Genomic DNA, 20,306 nt, shown 5'->3' with positions numbered 1-20,306 from the left:
CGCGCATGCGTCCTGGCCGCCCAGACAGCGCAATGGCGGCTGCGGCGGCCGCTGAGACGACAGAGGTCTTTCGGCAGTGTGGTTGCAAGGGCATCCGGACCTGTCTGATATGCGAGCGGCAACGCGGTGGTGACCCACCCTGGCAGGTCCCCCCGGCGGTAAGGGCTGGGAGAGGGACCGCGCCCACAAACTCCATTCTTCATATGGGGAAACTGAGGCCCAGCTTGGTCATGAGACAGGCTGGTTCAAAGCCTGTCGGGCACTTGCAGTAAGGGTGTTGCGGACTGAGTCTCGGGAGTGAGGAAGGGATTGGCATGTAGGTGTGTCCGACCGCAGCTCGCCTGTGGGACTTTGGAGAAACTGTCAGGAAACCTCGACTTAGCCCCTCTGGGTCAAGTGCTGGGGGGTCAGCGGCACGAGGGGTAAACGACGTGGAAAGGGTGGAGGGTACTGAATACTAGTGCCTAAAGGCCGTAGACAAAATGGGCACGTAGGCAATTAATTCCAGTTGACTAATGAAAAAAATCAGAGCATTTGGACTGACCTGGAAGTATCGTGGTCGGTTACAGGGGCGTATCCGCCGGGGAACTGCATGGGTAGAGGCCTGGGGTAGGAAGGTGGAGTGGTGCTTCAAGTGAGGGAGACGAGGCTGGAGAGGTTGAGGGGCTCTGACCACAGAGCGTCCCCCATGTGTCAGCTGTGCAGGCTGGACTTGTCCTGAAAGCCATGGAGAGCTCCTGAAGGGGTTTAAAGGAGTGTCAAAGGTGAATTTTAGAAAGATTCCAGGAGAGGAGTGGGGCAGGTATCACAGTGCAGAAGCTGGGAAGCCAGCATGGAAACTGCCCATTGTGCGTGATAAAAGTACCTAAGGTCATGTGGAAAACAGGATGGCATGTCTCAGAAATTTTTTTTTTTTTTTTTGAGACAGCGTCTCACTTTGTTGCCCAGGCTAGAGTGAGTGCCGTGGCGTCAGCCTAGCTCACAGCAACCTCAAACTCCTGGGCTCAAGCAATTCTGCTGCCTCAGCCTCCCGAGTAACTGGGACTACAGGCATGTGCCACCATGCCCCGCTAATTTTTTCTATATATATTAGTTGGCCAATTAATTTCTTTCTATTTATAGTAGAGACGGAGTCTCCATCTTGCTCAGGCTGGTTTTGAACTCCTGACCTCGAGCAATCCGCCCGCCTCGGCCTCCCAGAGTGCTAGGATTACAGGCGTGAGCCACCACGCCTGGCCATGTCTCAGAAATTAAACATAAAATTACTTAAAATTCTGCAATCTCACTTCTGGGTATACATCCAAGAGAATTGAAAACAAAGTGGTGGTGAAGAAGTTTTTTTTTTTTTTTTTTTTGAGACAGAGTCTCACTCTTGCCCAGGCTAGAGTGCTGTGGCGTCAGCCTAGCTTACAGCAACCTCAAATTCTTGGCCTCAAGTGATCCTCCTGTCTCAGCCTCCCGAGTAGCTGGGACTACAGGCATGTGCCACCATGCCCGGCTAATTTTTTCTATGTATATTTTTAGTTGTCCCACTAATTTCTATTTTTAGTAGATACGGGGTCTCGCTCTTGCTCAGGCTGGTCTCGAACTCCTGACCTCAAGCGATCCTCCCTCCTCAGCCGCCCAGAGTGCTAGGATTACAGGCGTGAGCCACCACCCCCAGCCATGAAGAAGTATTTTTACCACCAGGTTCATAGCAACATTATTCACCTTAGCTAAAATATGGAAGCAGCCCAATGTCCTTGACAGGGGAATGGATAAACAAAATGTGGTACATTTACACAATGGATTATTCAGCCTTAATATGAAAGGAAATTCTGGCACATGCTACAACATGGATGAACCTTAAGGATATTATGCTAAGAGAAAGCAGCCAGTCACAAAAAAACAAGCACTGTATGATTCCTATTATATGGGTACCTAGAGTAGCCTCAGTCATAGAGACTGAAAGTAGAAGGGTTGTTACCAGGGGATGGGGAGAGGGGAATTACTGTTTAATGGGGACAGAGTTTCAGTTTTACAAGATGAAAAAGTTCTGGAGGAGTGCTGGGCGTGGGGGCTCACGCCTGTAATCATAGCACTCTGGAGGATCACTCAAGGTCAGGAATTCGAAACTAGCCTGAGCAACAGTGAGACCCGGTCTCTACTTTTCTTTCTAAAAATAGAAAGAAATTAGCTGCACTACTAAAAATATATAGAAAAAAATTAGCCGGGCATGGTGGCGCATGCCTGTAGTCCCAGCTTCTTGGGAGGCTGAGGCAGGAGGATCGCTTGAGCCCAGGAGTTTGAGGTTGCTGTGAGCTAGTCTGACGCCACGGCACTCTAGCCCGGGCAACAGAGACTCTGTCTCAATAAAAACAGTGTTCTGGAGGAGGATGGTGGTGATGGCTGCACAATGTGAATAAGCTGATAAACTTTTTTTTTAATTGAGCAATGTCTGAACTGTACTAGTGGCCATGGGTGTGAAGACACAGGACACTGTGTATGGGACACCATCCCATCCTGATGGCTATGGGACAAGGAGAGTGAGATGTCCAGGATGCCTCCCCAGTTTTAATGTGCCCCATGTGAGGGACCCAGGAGATGGAGGAGATGGTGGTCCGAAGCTCAGGAAGTATCTGAGCTGGAGTTGGAGGCTGGAAGTGAAGCTTTAGCACGGAGTGAAATCCTCAGAGAAAAACAGAGGCCCACAGCTGGGGATGGGAGAGGAAGAGGATCAAGGCCACAGGGGCCTGGCCTGAGTTCTGGAGGCTTCTGAGGTCCTCGCTGGGTGGCTCTGGCCAGAACCTGCAACATCTGCGCTTCTAGCTCACACGTAGGGATGGTTATAGTACCCTCCTCCTAGAGTTGTCCTGGGGGTGAAACTATTAATAACCCATATAAAATGCTTAATACTATGGATGCAAGTATTAGCTATTTCATTAACTAACTCTTTTTAATGCAGAGAGCCAGAAGAGGAAAGTGCAGCTGAAGCCAAGGGAGAGATTTAAGTAATCACTGGCAACATGACTCAGGGTCTGCCTGGAGGACAGAGTGAAGGGGAGAGGCTCAGCTCAGGGGGGAGCAGAGCGAGGCCCAGGGAAGGGGGCTGCCCTCTTGGGCAACACTCAGACTTGTGATAGGCCCAGGTCAGCCCCACCTAAAGAAGCTGGGTGCATAGATAGGGGCAGGGGAGGACAGTTGGGTCCTCCTGGAAGCAGCTGTTGAGACAGTGAGGAGTACAGGGGTGTGAGTTTGTGTGTGATATGTACGAACAGGAAGAGGAGGAGGGCAGGGGCACAGACAGATGCCTCCCCCTGGCCTCCCAACACGTGCCACTCACCCCATGGACAGCCTAGAGGCCCCTTCTCTACGATGAGCAGGTTTCTCAACCCCTGGCCCGGCTGTATGCTTTCACACAGGCCTGTTCCTTCAGTCCTCCTGAGGCTGAAAAGGATAGAAGATGCCCCACAGAAACCAGGAACAGTGCAGGCTGCTCCCTGGCTGTGCAACCTTGGGCCAGCTCCTTAACTTTGCTGAGCCACTTTTGTAAAATGGAGAATGAAAATAGGATTGTGCAGAGGCTCTTCCTTTTACAGAAGTAAAAACATGAAAAGGGAGCCCGAGTTGTTCACTCAAAGGGCTGCAGGCCTTCCCTGAGGCAGCCTGGGGCAGGGGTTCTGTCTTCCAGGGTGGCTTCCGGGGAGGGCTGAGCCAGCAGAAACCCACTCGGAGGCAGGCAGCCAGCCGGGCAGGGGCTGTGCTCACAAGGGGCCTCTGGAGGACCCACGTGTGCCGGGTGAAGGTTTGCCACAGCTTTAGGACCATGCTTCTTTTACAGAAAACACACCGTTTCATTTACTGCTCAGACACTGGCTGGGCCGTGGGCGCCGAGGAGTCTGACTTTGAGGGCTGGGGCTTCCCCTTCCCAGGAGTGATGCTGATAGAGGACTTTGTGACCCGGGAGGAAGAAGCTGAGATGGTGCGTCTCATGGACCTGGAGCCCTGGAAGCTCTCACAGTCAGGACGGAGGAAGCAGGTAAGCCAGGCCCTAGCTGGGGGGCAGGGAGAAAGGCAGGGCCAAACTGAAGGGATAGTCCCACTGCTCAGAGTCCTCCACGCACTCCCAGGATTGGTAGTGGACAAGCCTCCCCTGACCTTGGGGCTGTGGGTAGCCAGGGTCGGGGCTGTGGGTAGCCAGGGTCGTGGCAGTGTGTTCTAGCTCCAGAACATTTTCATATGCAAAAAGAAACCCCATACCCATTAGCAGTAACTCCCCATTGCCCCCCCCCCTGGCAACCACCGAGCTGCTTACTGTCTCCTCGGTGTCTGCCTCTTCCTGCTGGAATGTCCCATCCTTGAAGTCAGGGCTTTGCTTTGCCTTGGTCACTGCGATTGAATTCTTCAGACCACCTCTGTGATACACATTCCTGTAAACTCAGACACTTCTTCACCTCCCTTTGTCTTCACCCTTCAGGACTACGGCCCCAAAGTCAACTTTCGGAAACAGAAGCTGAAGACTTCGGGCTTCCAAGGCCTCCCCAGCTTTAGCCGCGAGGTGGTGCGGAGGATGGGCCTCTACCCCGGGCTGGAGGGCTTCCGGCCGGTCGAGCAGTGTAACCTGGACTACTGCCCCGAGCGGGGCTCTGCCATTGACTCCCACTTGGACGACGCCTGGCTGTGGGGGGAGCGGCTGGTCAGCCTCAACCTCCTGTCCCCGACCGTGCTGTCCATGTGCCGTGAGGTGCCTGGCAGCCTCCTGCTCTGCTCAGCCCCGTCGGCCACCCCAGAGGCCTTGGTGGACAGCGTGATAGCCCCCAGCAGGTCCGTGCTGTGCCAGGAGGTGGAGGTGGCTATCCCCTTGCCCCGCCGCTCCCTGCTGGTGCTCACAGGGGCCGCGAGGCACCAGTGGAAGCACGCCATCCACCGCAGACACATCAAGGCCCGCCGCGTCTGTGCCACCTTCAGGGAGCTATCAGCCGAGTTCTGTCCCGGAGGGAGGCAGCAAGAACTGGGCCATGAACTCCTGCAAATCGCTCTCTCCTTCCAAGGAAGGCCCGTGTGAGTTCCTCCCTGGGGACAGGAGCTGGCGCTGGGCCTGGCCGGAGTCACTGGCCCCAGAGTTGGCCATTCTTGGGATTGAAGTGGGGAGCCCAGTATAGGGCTTTTCCCCAGCTCCTTAGGTTTTAGAAGACATGTGGCCCCCGACGCCACAGGCAGTGTGAGCCCTGCCCGGGCGCTGGCTCTGGCGAGAATACACCTCAGTCAGTCCCCTTCGACCTGCACTGTGGCCACTCTGCTTCAGTTATTTGACACAGTTTGGGGAGGGTGGGATAGTTTGAGCTTTAAAAAAGTTGAGAATATTTAAAACTATTTTTTTCTTTATCTGTCTCTCTGAGGCTTCCTGATGTCCCACTGTCCAGTCCCTTCCTTTGGGGAACGTGTTGGATTGGAGAACGGAATTGGTAGACGATTTGAAGTCCAGACTTCAGAGTTGGCGACAGCTTTGAGCCAGGCTCAGCCTGGGTCATGCTTGACCGTTGGGGGTGGGGGCTGCGACGAGGGCAGGGAAGTCTGAAAGCCTGGCTCCCTTTCCCATATGCTGTTAGCAAGTAGGGAAAAGGCTCCTATCTCCCAGGACACCACAAGGGTGTTCACTCTGGCTCTGGTGCAGTGTGGGGTGCTTACCTGGATGGACAGCTACCCAGGTACACCAGTGGCCAGAGTTAGCAGCAGGCCGAGGCAGCTGAGGGGGTGGCGTGAGCCTGGCCCCCATGGCTAGCCCTCTCTCCTGCGCTTATGAGACAAACACACTCAGCTCACCTCCACATGCTGGGAACTGAGTTTGGGGGAGCAGGGCCTTGTCACATAGTTAGCATCATTCTGCAAGGTCACTCCAGAACCTTCCCAGAGCTGTCCGGCAGGGGAGCTGCTGGCTGCCCAGCTACTGAGCCCCTGGTGAGGTCTGAAGAACCCTGTGAAGACCCAGTGGAGAAGCTGCCCAGCTGCCAGGGGCGGTTGGGTTGGGTGGGCGCCCAGACACCCTGGGCTGTTGCTCCCATCAGCTCCTGGGGAGCATGAGGGGGGAGCATGACTTCTTCCCAGTGTCAGGACCCTATGCAGGTCCTCACTGGCATGCAGATGCCACCTGGGCCTGGTGGTCTACTTTAGAGGGCGTTGTGCGGGGTCTCTGCCCCTGACAGCGGGCACTCCCCTGGGCAGAGCCTGCGACATGCTCTGCGGGAAACGCATACTCAGAATGCTGTATGCGGAGGCCTCGCCAGGAGAGGCCTGGGAGCCACTGAGCACAGACAACTGTTCTCCCCAGCATCCCTCACATACACTTTAGGAAACATTTGTTACATGATAGGTTGGTGACCCCCAGAGAGCTGAGAGAGTTGAGTCTGTCCTGGAAGCTGTGACATAGAGACACTAGGCCCCACGTGCCTACTGTCTGCACAGCCATGCCTAGCCCGGCTTGATGGGGCATGAGAGTGCCAGGCTGGGTACCAGACTGTGCTTCTACACAGCCTTGCTCCTGGCACACTGTGCTGCACACTTCTGAAGGGCTGGGCCCTGCTGCCACCACCTGCGGGTGCCACCACCTGCTTACCTCGTGTTGGCTAAGTGGCCTCACACATCCTTCAGCACTTTCCTTAGGCAGCAGGCTTGTGTTGTGCAGACTAGGCTGTCCACTCTGATGTTCCTGCAGGCTCAACAAGAGGAAGGCAAGAGTCCCCTGTGGGGGACTCACTAATACTGAGGGCAGCTTCCTGTGGCGTCCTGCTCCCGAGTAAGCCGAGGGGTAGCTCAGCTGACATCAGCCTGCCTCTTGCAGAGATGTGTTCAGAGTGGTGGGTGGTGAGGGCCGGGCTGGTCCTAACTCAGGAGCAGGAAGGGACAGAGCTCAGTCCCAGGAACATTCTCTGGGGCTACTCCTGCCTAGATTGGTGTTGAACCTGTATGTCCTATGTCTCACAGCAACCCCCAGGCAGCCAGTAGGTGGCCTGGAAAGACAGCTTAGCAAGGAGCCTCCAGGCTCCGTCTTGTCCCAGCCCTGCCCTGCTGGGCCCCACTCAGGCTGTGTGAAGTCTACCGATAACTTTCCAGAGCTGAGTCAAGACAAAAGCCTTGTCTCAATGGGTCCGCGGTGTGAAGTGGGTCCCAGCCAGGCAGGCTCGCTGCACTCACTGCAAGAGTGGCCCACAGAGTCAACAGCAACTTGTCCCTTGCCCTTCGCAGGGGCAGGGCAGGGTCTTCTCTAAGGAAGCTGCAGCCCGACTTCAAGTGCTGTCTTGCTCGAGGCTGGGTGGGCCCTCTGGACTGGCAGGGTATGGTGCTGCCAGTTGCTTTGCACACCTGATTCCCAAGAGCCTCTAGGTTGAAATGCCAGAAAATTAAAAATATGGGGTGGAAATTCTCTCCTGGAAGGGGGCCTCTTCAGTGGGTGACTGTTTGGAAACGGCGTATCTGGGTGCTTCCGCATCACTGCTGCCAGCCCGTGGGAGGACCTGCATGCGCCTGTGCAGCCTGGGCCCCGGCTCCAGAGTCACAGGGACCTGGGGCTGGAGAATATCCCATGCAACCAGAACTTCCGTGGTTTTTCTGGACGGCTTAGGGGGACGTTCATACCAACCCTGTTTAAATAGGCTCTGTTGGTACTCAGCCACCCATGTGGGGCTGTCTCTTCCTGTTTCTGGAAAGAGAGGGCCCTGACTTGGAAGTGGCAGGCAGAGGCACTCACTGTTGGGGACAGCGTGTCTGGGTGTGCGCACCCTGACTCTCCATTCTAGAGATGTCCACGCCCCTCACCAGGGCAGCCTGTTGGGACACTAGCCAGTGACCAGCCACAGAATGCAGCAGGTGGGGTCGAGAAGGGCGCTTGTGCCAGGTTGGGGGGTCACCCATGCAGACACGGGGAAGGACCAGGGCTGCAGCACGTCCCCTGCCTGCAGCGTCCTGCCAGGAACAGAAAGCGCTTTCAACAGCTTTACTGGTTTATTCAGTTCAATCCAGGGCAAGTGTTTAAAGAACCCACACACGGGACAGGAGGTATGTTCGCCATACATGATTTGCGTAATGTCATGCATAAATAATCAGCACGATACAGTAACAACTGCAGGTGAACTCTGACCCACTCAGGCTTATGTGGTTTTGTCCTCAACAGACCTTCCTAGAAGACGCTAAAACACATTCTGCCTTCTAAGTTTCTAAAATAGAAACACTTGCTTTTCGAGACTTGTGTCAGGTGCTAAATGAGAGTGTGTTCCACATTGCAATGGCCTCAGCATGTCTGGAGCACTGGGAAGGCTCCGCTCAAAACTAGGGCAAGCCATGATGGCTCCAGGGCGGCCCACACTACCTCTCACTACAGCAGAGGCTACGATTCTTAGAACACTCTTCGAAATCAGGCTAAACCTCCAAACACCAAATTTCTAACCTGCAAGTGGCTTCTGCAGCTCCCAACAGCAGCTCCCCTTGCATCTCCCCACAAGCTCTGGGGCAACCCTAAGGTTCCCCCTCCTGACAAGCAAGGCCCATGTCCACAGTCAGTTCTGCCCCACACAAACTGTCTGCCCCACACTGCAGAACTGGACAGGCTGGAACCGGGAGAGCACTCTGGATGAAACCAGAGAATGAGGAACTACAGGCCACCATTCTCCTGATCAGAGCACTAAAGATGTATGTGGCATTGTCTGTAGCCACATGGCACCATCACTGGGCACCTAGCCTGTGGGGACCAGGGGTAACACTGGCCTCGGAGATCTCCTTTCCACAGACTGAGTGTGGCGCTCCGTGGACTGGCACCAGATGGCCCGGGAAGGTGGGCAGCAGGAGAGGGCCCAGCTCGGCCCTCTCAAAAGGCTCAGGCCAGAGTTAGGGCCTGCTGCCCCCAGCCTTGGAGGGCCACCACTCAGAACAGCCAGCCTGTCTTGTCCCTACCAGGACACAAGACAACCGTCTTGGAGTGACACTGACATTCTTTAGCAAAGCAAACACATACCAAACCAGAAGAGCCTTTTCAATAAGGCTCCAGGGAAGTACAGACATGCGCTAGGAGGCAAGCGAGTCACAGACAGATGTCTGCAGGGGCTGCAAAGGTCACACCCTTTGCAAGGTGTAGGGATCTTGTCTGGCCCCACAGACAAGGGCACGATGTCCGGGCTCCCCACAGATGCCACAGCGTACAGTGGGGCTTCTCAGCACAGCGTCCTGAGGCTCCCGGCACCTCTGTGTATCAAGGTCTCTATTCTCAACAGTATGTCACATCCCAGAGACCTTATCTGGGCCATCCGGAATCCCACAGCCCAGATAGCCCAGACCCCGCAGAGATATTAAACCATTACAGGAAATGTAATCAGAGCATGACCACGCCCAGTGACTATGAGAACAAAAGACAAATTGTCCTTCTCCAGGTTACTGCTGGGGAGTGGGGTCAACACAGTTTCTAACAGCAGCTAGGGAGCAGCACGCTCCCACGTCAGCCGCTGCTGTGGCGCATGTGCGCGTGTGTGTGTCTCCACCCAAGAACTCGGGGCAGGTCTACTAGGTGCCTTTAGTGAAAATGCCAGAACTGACACCATACAGCTGGGTCAGCAAGTGCACAGGGACCTGTGCTGGCTGACAGGCCTGGAGGGCCCTGCAGGGAGCACGTGGCATCTCACCCCCTGCAGTTGCTTGGTGTCCTCACAAGGAGGCCCACATTTGGCTCCTAGACCCGCTACAAACAAGCTAGGCCAGACCAAGCCAATGGCCTTGTCTAAACAGGAAGCCCCCCAGGCTGTCCCCTCCTGCCACCTGGGGCCATGGGCAGCAACAACCTGGGCAGGCTTCCGGACTGTGGGTCCTTTCCCCAACCTGGTGGCTTCACTGAGTGCATGGGGCCTGGGCTCCAGGCTGGTTGGGAAAAGAGAACCTGAGCCTCGTCTGCCTCAGACACCCCTCAATTAATTTGTCCCTCTCGGTGGGCACCTCACACTGATGCCCACAGACATGCCTCCCTGACCCTGGCCAGGCCTCCCACCCTTGGAATCTCCCCAGGGCCTGGCAACTCTGACATTAGCTGCAGCATCCACCCCACCTGCTGCGCTGGTCTGTGCCCCAAGCTCCTGCCTCCCGCCACCTCCCCACCCAAGCCAGGCCACCCAACTCCCTCCAGGGCTAGAGGGAGGAAACACCAAGCTGTCCTCCTGCACCCAGCTGATTGCCACAGTCCTCACCTAATCACCAATGGACATGCTCCCCAAAGGGCTCCCGGGACAATCCTCTGAACTCACGCCCCTGCCCAGATGCTCCCTTCCCTGGCCGGCTGCACGTTCCAAGTCTCAGAGAGTCCCTTGGCCACTGGGTACTGCTCACAGCCCTTCCTGAGACAGGGCCTGTGGATGGATCCCCCGGAGCCTCTTCAGCTTGCCCGGACCCAGGAAATCCCAGGGCCAAGGAATCAGCCTTTCTTTGCCCCCTAAGCTCTCAGCAACAGTGTCTTGGTTAATTACCAGCTGTTCCATCTCAGGGAAAATCATCCAGGTTGTTACATTAAGACAGAAGTAAAACTTTGGTGTTGAACCACCTGGCAGTGTCTAAGCAGCCTGGTGAGCAGTTTGCATTGCTGAGTCTCCCCAAACGCAAGCACGTTTGTTCTGGCAAGTTCTTCTGGCCCCTGGGGCACGGCCCAGCCCCTCACACGACCTGCAGGCTGCGCTCGTGCCCGTCCAGCTGCACCTTGAGCTTGTGCAGCTCCTCGATCTCACGGTTGTGGCGCTCTGTCTTGTGGCGCACCAGCGAGCGGTAAAAGTGGATGGTGAAGACCACAAAGATGAGGCCCACGGGCACCATGATGATGGTGGACACCAGGGCGGCCTGCCAGCCTGTGTGGCTGCCGGGGCCAGGCTGGCTCCTGGCGTCCACGGGGAGGAACTTGATCCAGCAGAGCAGCACCACCTCAGCCAGGAAGAGCAGGATGCCCAGCACGGTGGAGAAGCCCCAGGCCAGCTCGATGTAGGGGTGCATGCGCTCATGCGGCGACTCGCTGATGGAGTTGAGGTTGTGGATGTTGCTCACAGCCTCCACGTTGGGCAGGATGCACGTGCTGATGAGCAGGGCAAACAGGTGCACGGCCACCAGCACCGTGGTGCAGGCGCTGAAGGCGATGAGCAGCGGCCGCGGGTACTGGTACTGCGTCTCCAGCTGCACCTCCACCATGGCCACCTGCGAGGAAGAGCAGGGCTGGGTGGGGAGAGCAGGGTGCACCCCCACCATGGCCACCTGCCAGGCAGTGTGGAGGGCTGTGGGCACCCACAGACTTACCTACCTTGGGGACTCACCCATGTTCTGGGGCCCTGAAGACCAGAGGACCTCTCCTTGATATTTAAGTATTTCAAAAAGTTCTGACTAGCTAAAGAAGATCACACTAAGGGAAAATCTAAAAAGTACAGAACAAAGACACACAGGTGATCACCCCCAGGTGCCATCCTGTACCTACAAGCAAGGATGCCTCTGTGGTGCCCAGCTAGCACCCAGGGCACATGCCCACGACCCTGGGCATGGGTCTGTGTGGCTTTGCTGATGTCAGAGCCAGGCTGAAGCTGGCTTAGCTGCAGAAATGGCTGTTTTTTAAAAAATAAAAACTGACCTTTCAAAAGGTAAAAAGTGAGGCTCCTCACGGTTCTCGGACTTGGAACTGTGCACCCAAACGGCCTCGTATAGACCATATGGGGCAGCTTGCAGCTGAGACCAGAAGCTGGGGGAAGCTGCATGTCTGAAGGCCAGGAAAGGCAGGAGAAGTGAGGGGTGCAGCTGTGGGAAGGAGCCTGGGCTGGGCCGAGGGAGAGAAATCGGCACCGCAGGCAGGGGAGACCAGTGGGTGGGTGAGGCCTGAAACGGATGCTCCAAGCACCATGGTCTCCGCGTGTCATCTGGAAACCTGCAGCCAAAGCCAAGTGCCCTCCTCAAGGGGTTGGGGACGCAGGGCTGCTAGGGTTTGCTATAAGCATTTTTAAAAATATAGTCCAGGCGCAGTGGCTCACGCCTATAATCCTAGCACTCTGGAAGGCCAAGGCGGGAGGATTGCTCAAGGTCAGGACAGGAGTTTGAGACCAGCCTGAGCAAGAATGAGACCCCATGTCTACTAAAAAAAAAAAAAAAAAAAAAAAATGGAAACAATTGGCCAACTAAAAATATATACAAAAAAAAAATTAGCTGGGCATGGTGGTGCTTGCCTGTAGTCACAGCAACTCGGGAGGCTGAGGCAGAAGGATTGCTTGAGCCCAGGAGTTTGAGGTTGCTGTGAGCTAGGCTGACACCGTGGCACTCTAGTACGGCAACAGAATGAGACTCTGTCTAAAAAAATAATAATAAAAATAAAAATATATTCATGTACTACGCTTTGATGAGATAAAAATTATTTTTAAATGAAAGGAAGAAAAAGCCCCAAAGAGGGAACCCGAAGCTCCCGCTTATCTCCGTGGCAGGGGGTGTCTATAGTCACTGCTGCCTGCTCACCATGCACCCCGAGGGGTTTTCACAGCAAGCCCTTCCCACACTTCCCCTGCAGTCAGACCAAGGCACCTTCCTGGGTCCCCACCTGCCCCCAGCACTGTGGATCCCTCCCCCCATGGAGGGTTTAGTCCATGCCCAGCAAGGACTGCAGGGGAACAAAGGACCTTCTCCCCGGGCAGCCAAAGAAGCCAGACTAGTCAAAGAAGGGGGTAGGGAGGCAAAAAAAAAATATACTGAGGAAGGTTTTTCCACCCACAGTGTTTGCCTCCTAGATCAGCCATCCCTGTTTTTAAATATATATATAAGATTTCATAACTTTCAGCTACTACTGCCTCCTGGGGAACCTTATCCCTACACCTCACCTTCAATGATGATGGCATACTTGGTAGGTAGAAGAAGATAATGACAGTCCGAGTGCACCAGACCTGAATAGCAATTCAATAGTGCTATGGCTGGGGCCATGGTAAAAAATATCTAAAAGACAGTAGTCACAATACAATACTGAGGGGTGGTCTCTTCTCAGTGCTCCTGTGGCTCTGGGTGGGCTCTTAGTTCCACGAAGGATAATGGCCCAACAAAAGGGTATAACAAACTACAGAGGGTTCCAAGAAGGAACTAAGTAGATTAAAAGGCAGGAGATAAGGTCTACAAAGAGTGGTTGTGTTCCACCTCAATAGGCCCAAGGGCCATTTTTACTGTGTTTATGCAGAGATTTTATGAGGGGCCTCGGATCACTGGTTCTCTAAGTTAGGGCAAGGCTAAACATGAGGAAATAAGCTAATGGTTAGGCATAATTGCTTGCTGTTGGAGGAAGGAACAGGTTTGCAATTCTAATTAGGGAATACATAATATAAACGAGGGTCCCACCTAGCAAAGTGTGCGTTTTCACTGTTCCGTGTCCCTGCCAGATTCAGCTAGGATTTCTGATACCCTGCATCTATCACTTATTTTCCCCAAGCTGCCCCCAGTCTGAGGAATGATCTGATTGAATGGTGGTAGATTCATCTAATCAACCGAGGGGGCGCACGCCGGCTTCCCAGTGCAGCCCTCATATCCGAGGCTTCTGAATCTGTAGATGCAACCAACCATGTAGCAAAAATATGGGGGGGGGGGAGGACCAAAATAAAAAATAATACAAATAAGAAATCAATACAGTATAACCATTCACATGGCATTTACACTGTATTAGGTGTTCTAAGTAATCTAGAGATGACTTAGAGTATACAAGAGGATGTGTGTAGGCTGTATGCAAATGCCACACACGGACTCAAGCATCTGTGGATGTTGGTACCCCTGGGGGTCCTGAAACCCATCCCTCCAGGATACTAAGGGACAACTGTATACTCTGTTATGGCCAGTGCATGTCAGGCTGGGGCAGTCTCCCTGAGAGAAAACTCCTAGAAGAGAGAGCAAAGGCACTTCTGGAATGTGCCTCCAAATTGCATAAGGAAGCACTTGCTGGTAGAGGACACACTCATCAATGAACAGGAAATGATTGATTACAGGAGAATGGGACTGCCCCAGGCCCCAGCAAGCTGGGTGACCCGATTCCCACCCCTACTATTCTCATTCTAACACCACTGTATACCCCAAGGGCAGTCATTAAGTGTCAAACTCTTCCTCCAGAATTCACACATCCTGTTTCATTTATTTTATTTTTTGAGATAGAGTCTCACTCTGTTGCCAGGGCTAGAGCGCCATGGCATCAGCCTAGCTCACAGCAACCTGAAACTCCTGGGCTCAAGTGATCCTTTTGCCTCAGCCTCCCAAGTAGCTGGGACTACAGGCATGCACCACCATGCCCGGCTACATTTTTCTATATATTTTTAGTTGTCCAGCTAATTTCTTTCTATTTTTAATAGAGACGGGGTCTCACTCTTGCTCAGGCTGGTCTCAAACTCCTGAGCTCAAACAATCCACCCGCCTTGGCCTCCCAGAGTGCTAGGATTACATGTGTGAGCCAGCACGCCTGGTCCACTTGTCTTGTGTTATATAGCTTTATTCACAGGGCTTCTTTTCAAATTTTATTTAGTGATCTTGAAGCCTCAGTCTTGGGGGAGCATTTTGTTGGCTGAAAAATTGTAAGGCTGTCCTAAGTTTGTAAAGCCAAATATTTGGAAGGCCAAGGTCTAAAAAAGACAGCTGTAGCCAGGAAACGATTTCCAAATCCCAGGCCCCCCACAGAAAGGAAACCACCTGTGTTAAACACTTAAGAGTTAATTTTTCAAAGGTGTGGGGGGGAGCACAGGCCAGAAAAATGTAATGCAATATTATAATTCTTCTGTGCTATTAAAAACAAGCTTCAATTTAATGGTGACATCTAAACTTCTCACATGTTCCTTATAATTAAGCTTGAGAAAATATTCTGTCCTTTTAATGAGATGAAAACCGTGGAAGAAAGTCACTCTGAGCCAAAGATGTATACCATATAATTATATGCTTTGTCAATATGTTAAAAAAAAAAACAAAAAAAAAAAAAACCCACAAGACCTAAATAAGCCTTTGCTTTAACCTACAGACCTAAACACAAAACTAGGTGACCTCTGCCCTGCCTTGTACAAAGCCTCACCCTCTCAATGAAACGACTCATCCTGTCCAAGAGTGGCCCATACTGATGACTGAGCAGGCCCTGTGGCCTTAGTGGCTCGCTCCGTCAGCTTATTATTGGAAGCTGCCCTACCAATTTAACAACTGAGGCTCTGGGCTTTAGAAAAACAATCGTTTTTACATAAAGAAATAAATGGCTTCCAGCCCAATAAGGCCTCTGGGCACACTGTTGCTTCTCACTCTGAGTCCTCAACCTCAGGAAAAATTCCCCCAAGGGATGTGGGTTTGGAGTCAACAGCAGATAGGCTTTGCCCCCAGACTGATTTTTGTCCTAGAGGATGACGCCTGGGGGATGACTCAGGGAAACGGGCAGCCGGGAGCCAGGCCAGAGGTTCTGCTTTGTCACCCCAGAGGCCACATTCAGGGAACAAGTCTGCATCCCCAACTGGGCTAAACTGAGAAAACCCCAATCAATCCCAGAGTCCCTGCTCAAATCTCTCAGATTTCCAAACTTCTGGGTGGTGCCCGGGATGGGACAGACGTGGGTATCTCTCCTGAGGAAACCCTGTACACTGAAACACTGAAGCTATTTTAATCACGCTGCACTAACCTCCTTGCTAAGCAAATACTTTCCATGCACACAAAGGGGGGCTTTCTGAGGACTCAGGGCATTGGAATCCCACCCTTCCATCCTCCCAGCACAGCCTCCCCCCACCCCACCCCTCAAAGAACAGCCTCCTGGAGGAGCTGGGACATGGGCAGACACTTCCCAATGAGAAGTCCCATCCTGGCTGCCAGTGGCCCAGAGGGAGCACTCTACCCCCAGATTTGACTGGCTGAGCTCCCCTGAGGGCTGCACTCACCATGGCAAAGCCGGAAAGGAGGGCTGAGGTCCTGCTGGAGGCCTTCAGCTTGGCCCTGCTCAGGTACAGCTTCCTCCAGGACAGGGCCTGCACCGAGTGGTGATTGGAGGTGACCAGTTCCAGGTAGCTGCGGCGGACCCAGTCGCGGTAATCCATGCCCTTGTGGCCAGGCTCAGAGCAGGCGGGAGTGGAGGGGTCCACAGGCACATTGAGCTCAGCGTTCATGGTGGGAGCCAGGCTGGGGAAGGGAGAGAGACATGCTCAGGCTGCTGAGAGGGTTTCTGTGGCCTTGAAAAGCCAGACTCAGGCTGGGCGTGGTGGGTCACGCCTGTAATCCTAGCACTCAGGAAGGCCTAGGCAGGAGGATTGCTTGAGCCCAGGAGTTTGAGGTTGCTGTGAGCTAGGCTGACGCCAGGGCACTCTAACCCAGGCAACAGAGCAAGATTCTGTCTCTGTCTCAAAAAAAAAAAAGAAAGAAAAGCCAGTCCCAAGACCATTTAATATGCCCTGGGCCCTGCTGTACAAGGCTCATATCAGAGCCATGGGGGTCCAAAGCGAGTAGGGATGTGGAGCCCTGGTCTCCAAGGCAGTCCCCAAACCAAACATGGGGGCCACCTGCAGGAAAGGAAGGTGAGGCGTGCATTACCAGGCACTGCTGCAGCAAGGTCATCTGTCCACAAAGCTGGAACCCAGCCTCCTGATGGCTAGAAAGGCTCCAATCAGGAATGGCCCAAAGTCCCTACTGACTCCTCTGACTTGCACCTACCTTCAGGGAGCATCAGCTGTGGTTTAGAAAGAGCCTAGCACTTAAAGTCAGAACACCTGGATTTGAGTCGACTGCATGATCCTGAGCATGGCAGCTGACCTCTGACCTCACGCCTTCATGTTCAGAACGATTCCCACCTGCAGGACGTTTGAACAAGACAACTAGAGATTCAAACCTGCTTTCAACGTCCAGGTGCCAATCGTGGAATAAACATTTCCAAGTAGCTGCCAGTTTCGCAAATCTAACTTAAATTTTAGTCAGTACAGTGTGCCCTCAAAAAATAAAACTAAAGCCACATCCAGGCTGCAATGGAACCCTTCCACAAAATGAAAACTGAATCCACCAACTGACGCAAGTACATTTTAAGGAGAAACAGACACTGGAGACGCCTGTACTCTACCTGGTAGACATCTGGTTTGACAATAACAAGGACTGAATATCAGAAGGACTAATCTGTCAAGATCTGTGACTTTAAACCCAAATCTCCACTAATCCAAACAGGGGATTGGCGGTCTCCTATGGCCCAAGGGGCTGGCCTGGCTGCCACACGCCGGCTCCGGCGCTAATTAATCTGCAGGACACACACTTCAAGGGCACAGGCACCTTGCGGCGTACTTGGCATCGAGAGTAACTTCTCTGTTCAGACCCCCACAGGCTCCATGGAGAGCCTACTTTCAGCTACTACAAACAGATCAGCGTTTCTAGGGCCCAGGGAGTGCGTGGATGGGTGGGGCCGCCGGCGTTGACCAGGGTCAGCAGCTGAGGAAATGCCCCAGACTTCATCCGTCCACGCCAGCCTCCAGCGGGGCTTAAAAAGGTGCTGGAGGTGGGGAAAGGTCTCTGGTGTGCCAGGCCGCAGAGCCACGGCTTCCACCGGCCAGCAGCATCCCCGGGAACAGTTCTGTGCTCTCTTATCTCTGCCAGAGGATGCCAATTACCAGGTCATTTATAGGAATGCCAGCTCGGTGCTCGGTCCCATCTCAGCCAGCAGCAACGTTCAAGCACTTCCATCCCTGGAACGTCCCTTTCCTTGGGGAGAATACAGAGAAGTGTTGCTCATTAAACCAATCCGTTGCTTAGCTCCACATAATTGAGAATGTCATAGTTTGGAAATGCATTTTCCCCTCCCCCTGCCTCTGCCTCTCCCATATGGGACAGAACCGAGCCTGCAGGTCTGAGGAAGACAGTACACAGAGTGCGGGGGGCAGATGGTGCGGGGCTGACTTCTGCTCCCCTCCAGCATCTCTCCTTCCTCCCATCTGCATCCCAGAGATGTTTCTTGCACTTGGTTCGAAGGCAGCAAAGGCGAAAGAGGCAAGAATCTCACTGCCCAGTGGGGGAGCAAGAGAAGGGGGTACCCTCTTCCAATGGTCTGCAGTGGAGAGGGAGGGAGGCAAGGGAAAGGTCCCCCCCACCCCCACAGGCAACACCAGGGGTCATGAGGACGTGGGAGGTAGTGAAGGTAGCCTTGGCAAATAGGGACCCTCCCTCAAAGACAAGGTGCTGCCCCCATGGAAGGGTCCTGAGAGGCAAGAAGACAAGCTCCTGGCACATTTGGGATGGCTCCCATCCTCCAGGGGACACGGTGGGAAGGCTGGCTGCCTGGAGGGTGAGGGTGCAGGGAGATGTGGGTGGGAGACACTTGGAGCTTACGGCCAGCAGGCCCAGGCAGCATGACCCTGTTTGGCCTTTCTCTAGCAGTGTCCAGCTGTAGGGGCATGGAAGGAGTTGGTGAGTGGGACAGTCTGGGAATTGCTGGGTCAGTCTTGTTTGGGACCACAGTTCAAACCAGGGAATGAATATTTGGCAGACTGGGAGGCATGGGAAGGCCTGGTGGCTTCCAAAGGGACAAGGGTGAAGAAGAGGGAAGTCCAGGGGCAGTCAGTGAGTGTAGGCCGGGCTTAACTCTGAGAGTGGAGATGGAGTGCTCAGGCAATGAGGACTGAGGGTGGCCTCCAGGGAGTGGCCAGGGCAGTCTTGGCCCTGCAGATGTCCCCAGAGTGGGTGGGGTTGGGAAGGAAGGGCTGTCTGTCTGCCTGGAGAAAGGCCTGCAGGTGCTGAAGGTAGAGAAGCCACCTCCTCCAGAGAGGGCAGCCCAGGTCGGGTTCCAATCCATCCTTTAGTTCACAGTGGCCTACCTTGTGCCAGGCCTCATGGCCCAAGGGGAGGGGCAGAGTCTGGTCGCCACACTCTGGAGCTCAGGCAGCAGGTGGAGTGGGGCCAGAAGGAGCCCTACATTTCTGCCAGGTGGCACAGGCTCCAAAGGATGCGCACCTGGCTGAAGCCTGTGGGGTTTTTTGTTTCGTTGTTTTTATAAGGAGCAGTCAGAGAAAAGAGTTCTTGTAGGATAACGGTGACCCTCTCTCTAAAGACGAGCGATTCTCCCTGGCAGGTCTATTAGAAACATTTCCAGGGGAGAGGTTTTGGACTTAGCCTGTCTTGACTTCCTTTAAACATCTGGGGCACCGGCAATGGTGAGTGTCTGTCACACAGGCGCGCGGGGCGGGGGCCTCCGAAAGGTGTCCACCTGCATCCTTGTCCCTTCTCCTGGGAAGCCCCTGTGGCTGCAGGACTCGGACTCGGCGGCGACCCCGCCCTCCTAATCCTCTTGGCGCCGCACCGGGCCCGGGATCCCGCGGGGCTGGGGACACCTGGCCGCCCCCCAACTCCGCGGCGGTCCTCTCTTCCTTCCGCTCCATCCTGAGCCTGCCCAGGAGGAAGCCGCGTCCCTCCCCTGGCGAGCGTCCCCGGTCCAATTCCGGCCCCCACAGCTGGGCGGGGACCCCCTCCCGCCAACCCCCCCGCAGCCAAGGGAAGGGTGGGCGCGGAGCCGCCGCCGAGCACTCACCGGAGCTGCCCTGCCCGCCCCGCCCGGCTCCAGGCTCGCGGCAGGCGGCGGTGGCGCGGCCGTGTGGCCCAGTGGTCGGGCCAGGGCGCCGAACGCGGCCCCCTCCCTCCTTCCGCCGGTCGCGCGGGGTGCCCCCCCCCGGCCCCGCCTCCGCGGGCCGCCCCACCCCCGCCAGCCGCCGCAGCCGCAGCCATGGCAACGGCGCGCCGCCGTCACGTGAGCGGCCCGCGGGGGCCCTGCGGCCACGTCACCCTCTGGGCTGGGAGGGGCGGAGCTCCAGGGCCCTCCTGGGGAGAGCGGGGGGAGGGCGTCCCCGCCTCACCTGCCGGGACCACCCCAGGGCCGCGCGCAGGGGAGCGTGGGGCGCAGGGAGACCGCGAGCCGCTCGCATCCCTCCTGCCCCGGCCCGGCCTCACCGGGAGTGGCCTCCGGGTGGCGACGGGGCGCGCGGGAGGACTGGGCCCGGCCCCGCGACAGACTAGGAGCTGGGATTCCTCTGCCTCTGGGTCTGAGCGCAGAATGGGAGCCCGGGGTTGGCAGGGTGGGCCTCAAGAGGTGCCTGGCACCGCTGCATGGCCTCGTGGAGGGGTGGGGCGTGGGAACAGGACGGACAGGCGTGAGGTGGGAAGTGTGGGGGAGAGGGATGCAAGGGGAGGCTCCGTCTGGCCGCCCGAGTCTGCCCAGGTGCACGGTGGCACCATGCAGAGCTGGTTGGGGGTTGCCTGGCGGGACCGCACCGGCCCAGCGACACCAGTGGGGACCCAAGCCTGGCACAGTGCGCTCCTTCTTATGGCTGTTGGTGGAC

The 20,306-nt window shown here is 55.2% G+C and overlaps 2 protein-coding genes and 1 pseudogene across 3 annotated transcripts; 1 reads left to right on the top strand and 2 right to left on the bottom strand.

Annotated features, from left to right (window-relative positions):
• Nucleotides 1–23: 23 nt before the first annotated feature.
• ALKBH4 (alkB homolog 4, lysine demethylase) lies at nt 24–5,364 on the top strand. The gene is made up of 3 exons (XM_012759081.2): nt 24–158; nt 3,821–4,018; nt 4,457–5,364. The coding sequence occupies exons 1-3, from the start codon at nt 33–35 to the stop codon at nt 5,042–5,044; spliced, it is 912 nt and encodes a 303-aa protein (XP_012614535.2). The 5' UTR covers nt 24–32; the 3' UTR covers nt 5,045–5,364.
• A 2,594-nt stretch (nt 5,365–7,958) lies between these two features.
• LOC142862378 (uncharacterized) lies at nt 7,959–10,502 on the bottom strand (annotated as a pseudogene).
• A 157-nt stretch (nt 10,503–10,659) lies between these two features.
• ORAI2 (ORAI calcium release-activated calcium modulator 2) lies at nt 10,660–19,638 on the bottom strand. 2 transcript variants are annotated; one of them, XM_012759084.3, is made up of 4 exons: nt 19,502–19,638; nt 17,592–17,682; nt 15,888–16,125; nt 10,660–11,187 (listed from the first exon to the last, which is right to left on the bottom strand). In XM_012759084.3, exons 2-4 carry the CDS (start codon nt 17,597–17,599, stop codon nt 10,660–10,662), a joined length of 774 nt encoding a protein of 257 aa, XP_012614538.1. In that variant the 5' UTR covers nt 17,600–17,682; nt 19,502–19,638. The 2 variants fall into 2 exon arrangements, with proteins under 2 accessions (XP_012614538.1, XP_012614542.1); XM_012759088.3 differs by lacking the exon at nt 17,592–17,682 and having other exon boundaries at nt 19,502–19,609.
• Nucleotides 19,639–20,306: the final 668 nt, after the last annotated feature.

This window comes from Microcebus murinus, chromosome 19, assembly GCF_040939455.1.
Source record: "Microcebus murinus isolate Inina chromosome 19, M.murinus_Inina_mat1.0, whole genome shotgun sequence".
NCBI classification, from domain to species: domain Eukaryota; kingdom Metazoa; phylum Chordata; class Mammalia; order Primates; family Cheirogaleidae; genus Microcebus; species Microcebus murinus.
This window is presented reverse-complemented; position numbering and strand designations above follow the sequence as displayed.

Excerpts from the sequence above, each read along its gene's own strand:
- ALKBH4 (XM_012759081.2), top strand. The coding sequence starts at position 33 with ATGGCGGCTGCGGCGGCCGCTGAGACGACAGAGGTCTTTCGGCAGTGT. Across the intron at positions 159-3,820 it reads CCTGGCAGGTCCCCCCGGCG|AAAACACACCGTTTCATTTA; the intron begins GTAAGGGCTGGG and ends CTTCTTTTACAG. Across the intron at positions 4,019-4,456 it reads AGTCAGGACGGAGGAAGCAG|GACTACGGCCCCAAAGTCAA; the intron begins GTAAGCCAGGCC and ends TTCACCCTTCAG.
- ORAI2 (XM_012759084.3), bottom strand. Across the intron at positions 11,188-15,887 it reads TCCTTTCCGGCTTTGCCATG|GTGGCCATGGTGGAGGTGCA; the intron begins GTGAGTGCAGCC and ends TCTTCCTCGCAG.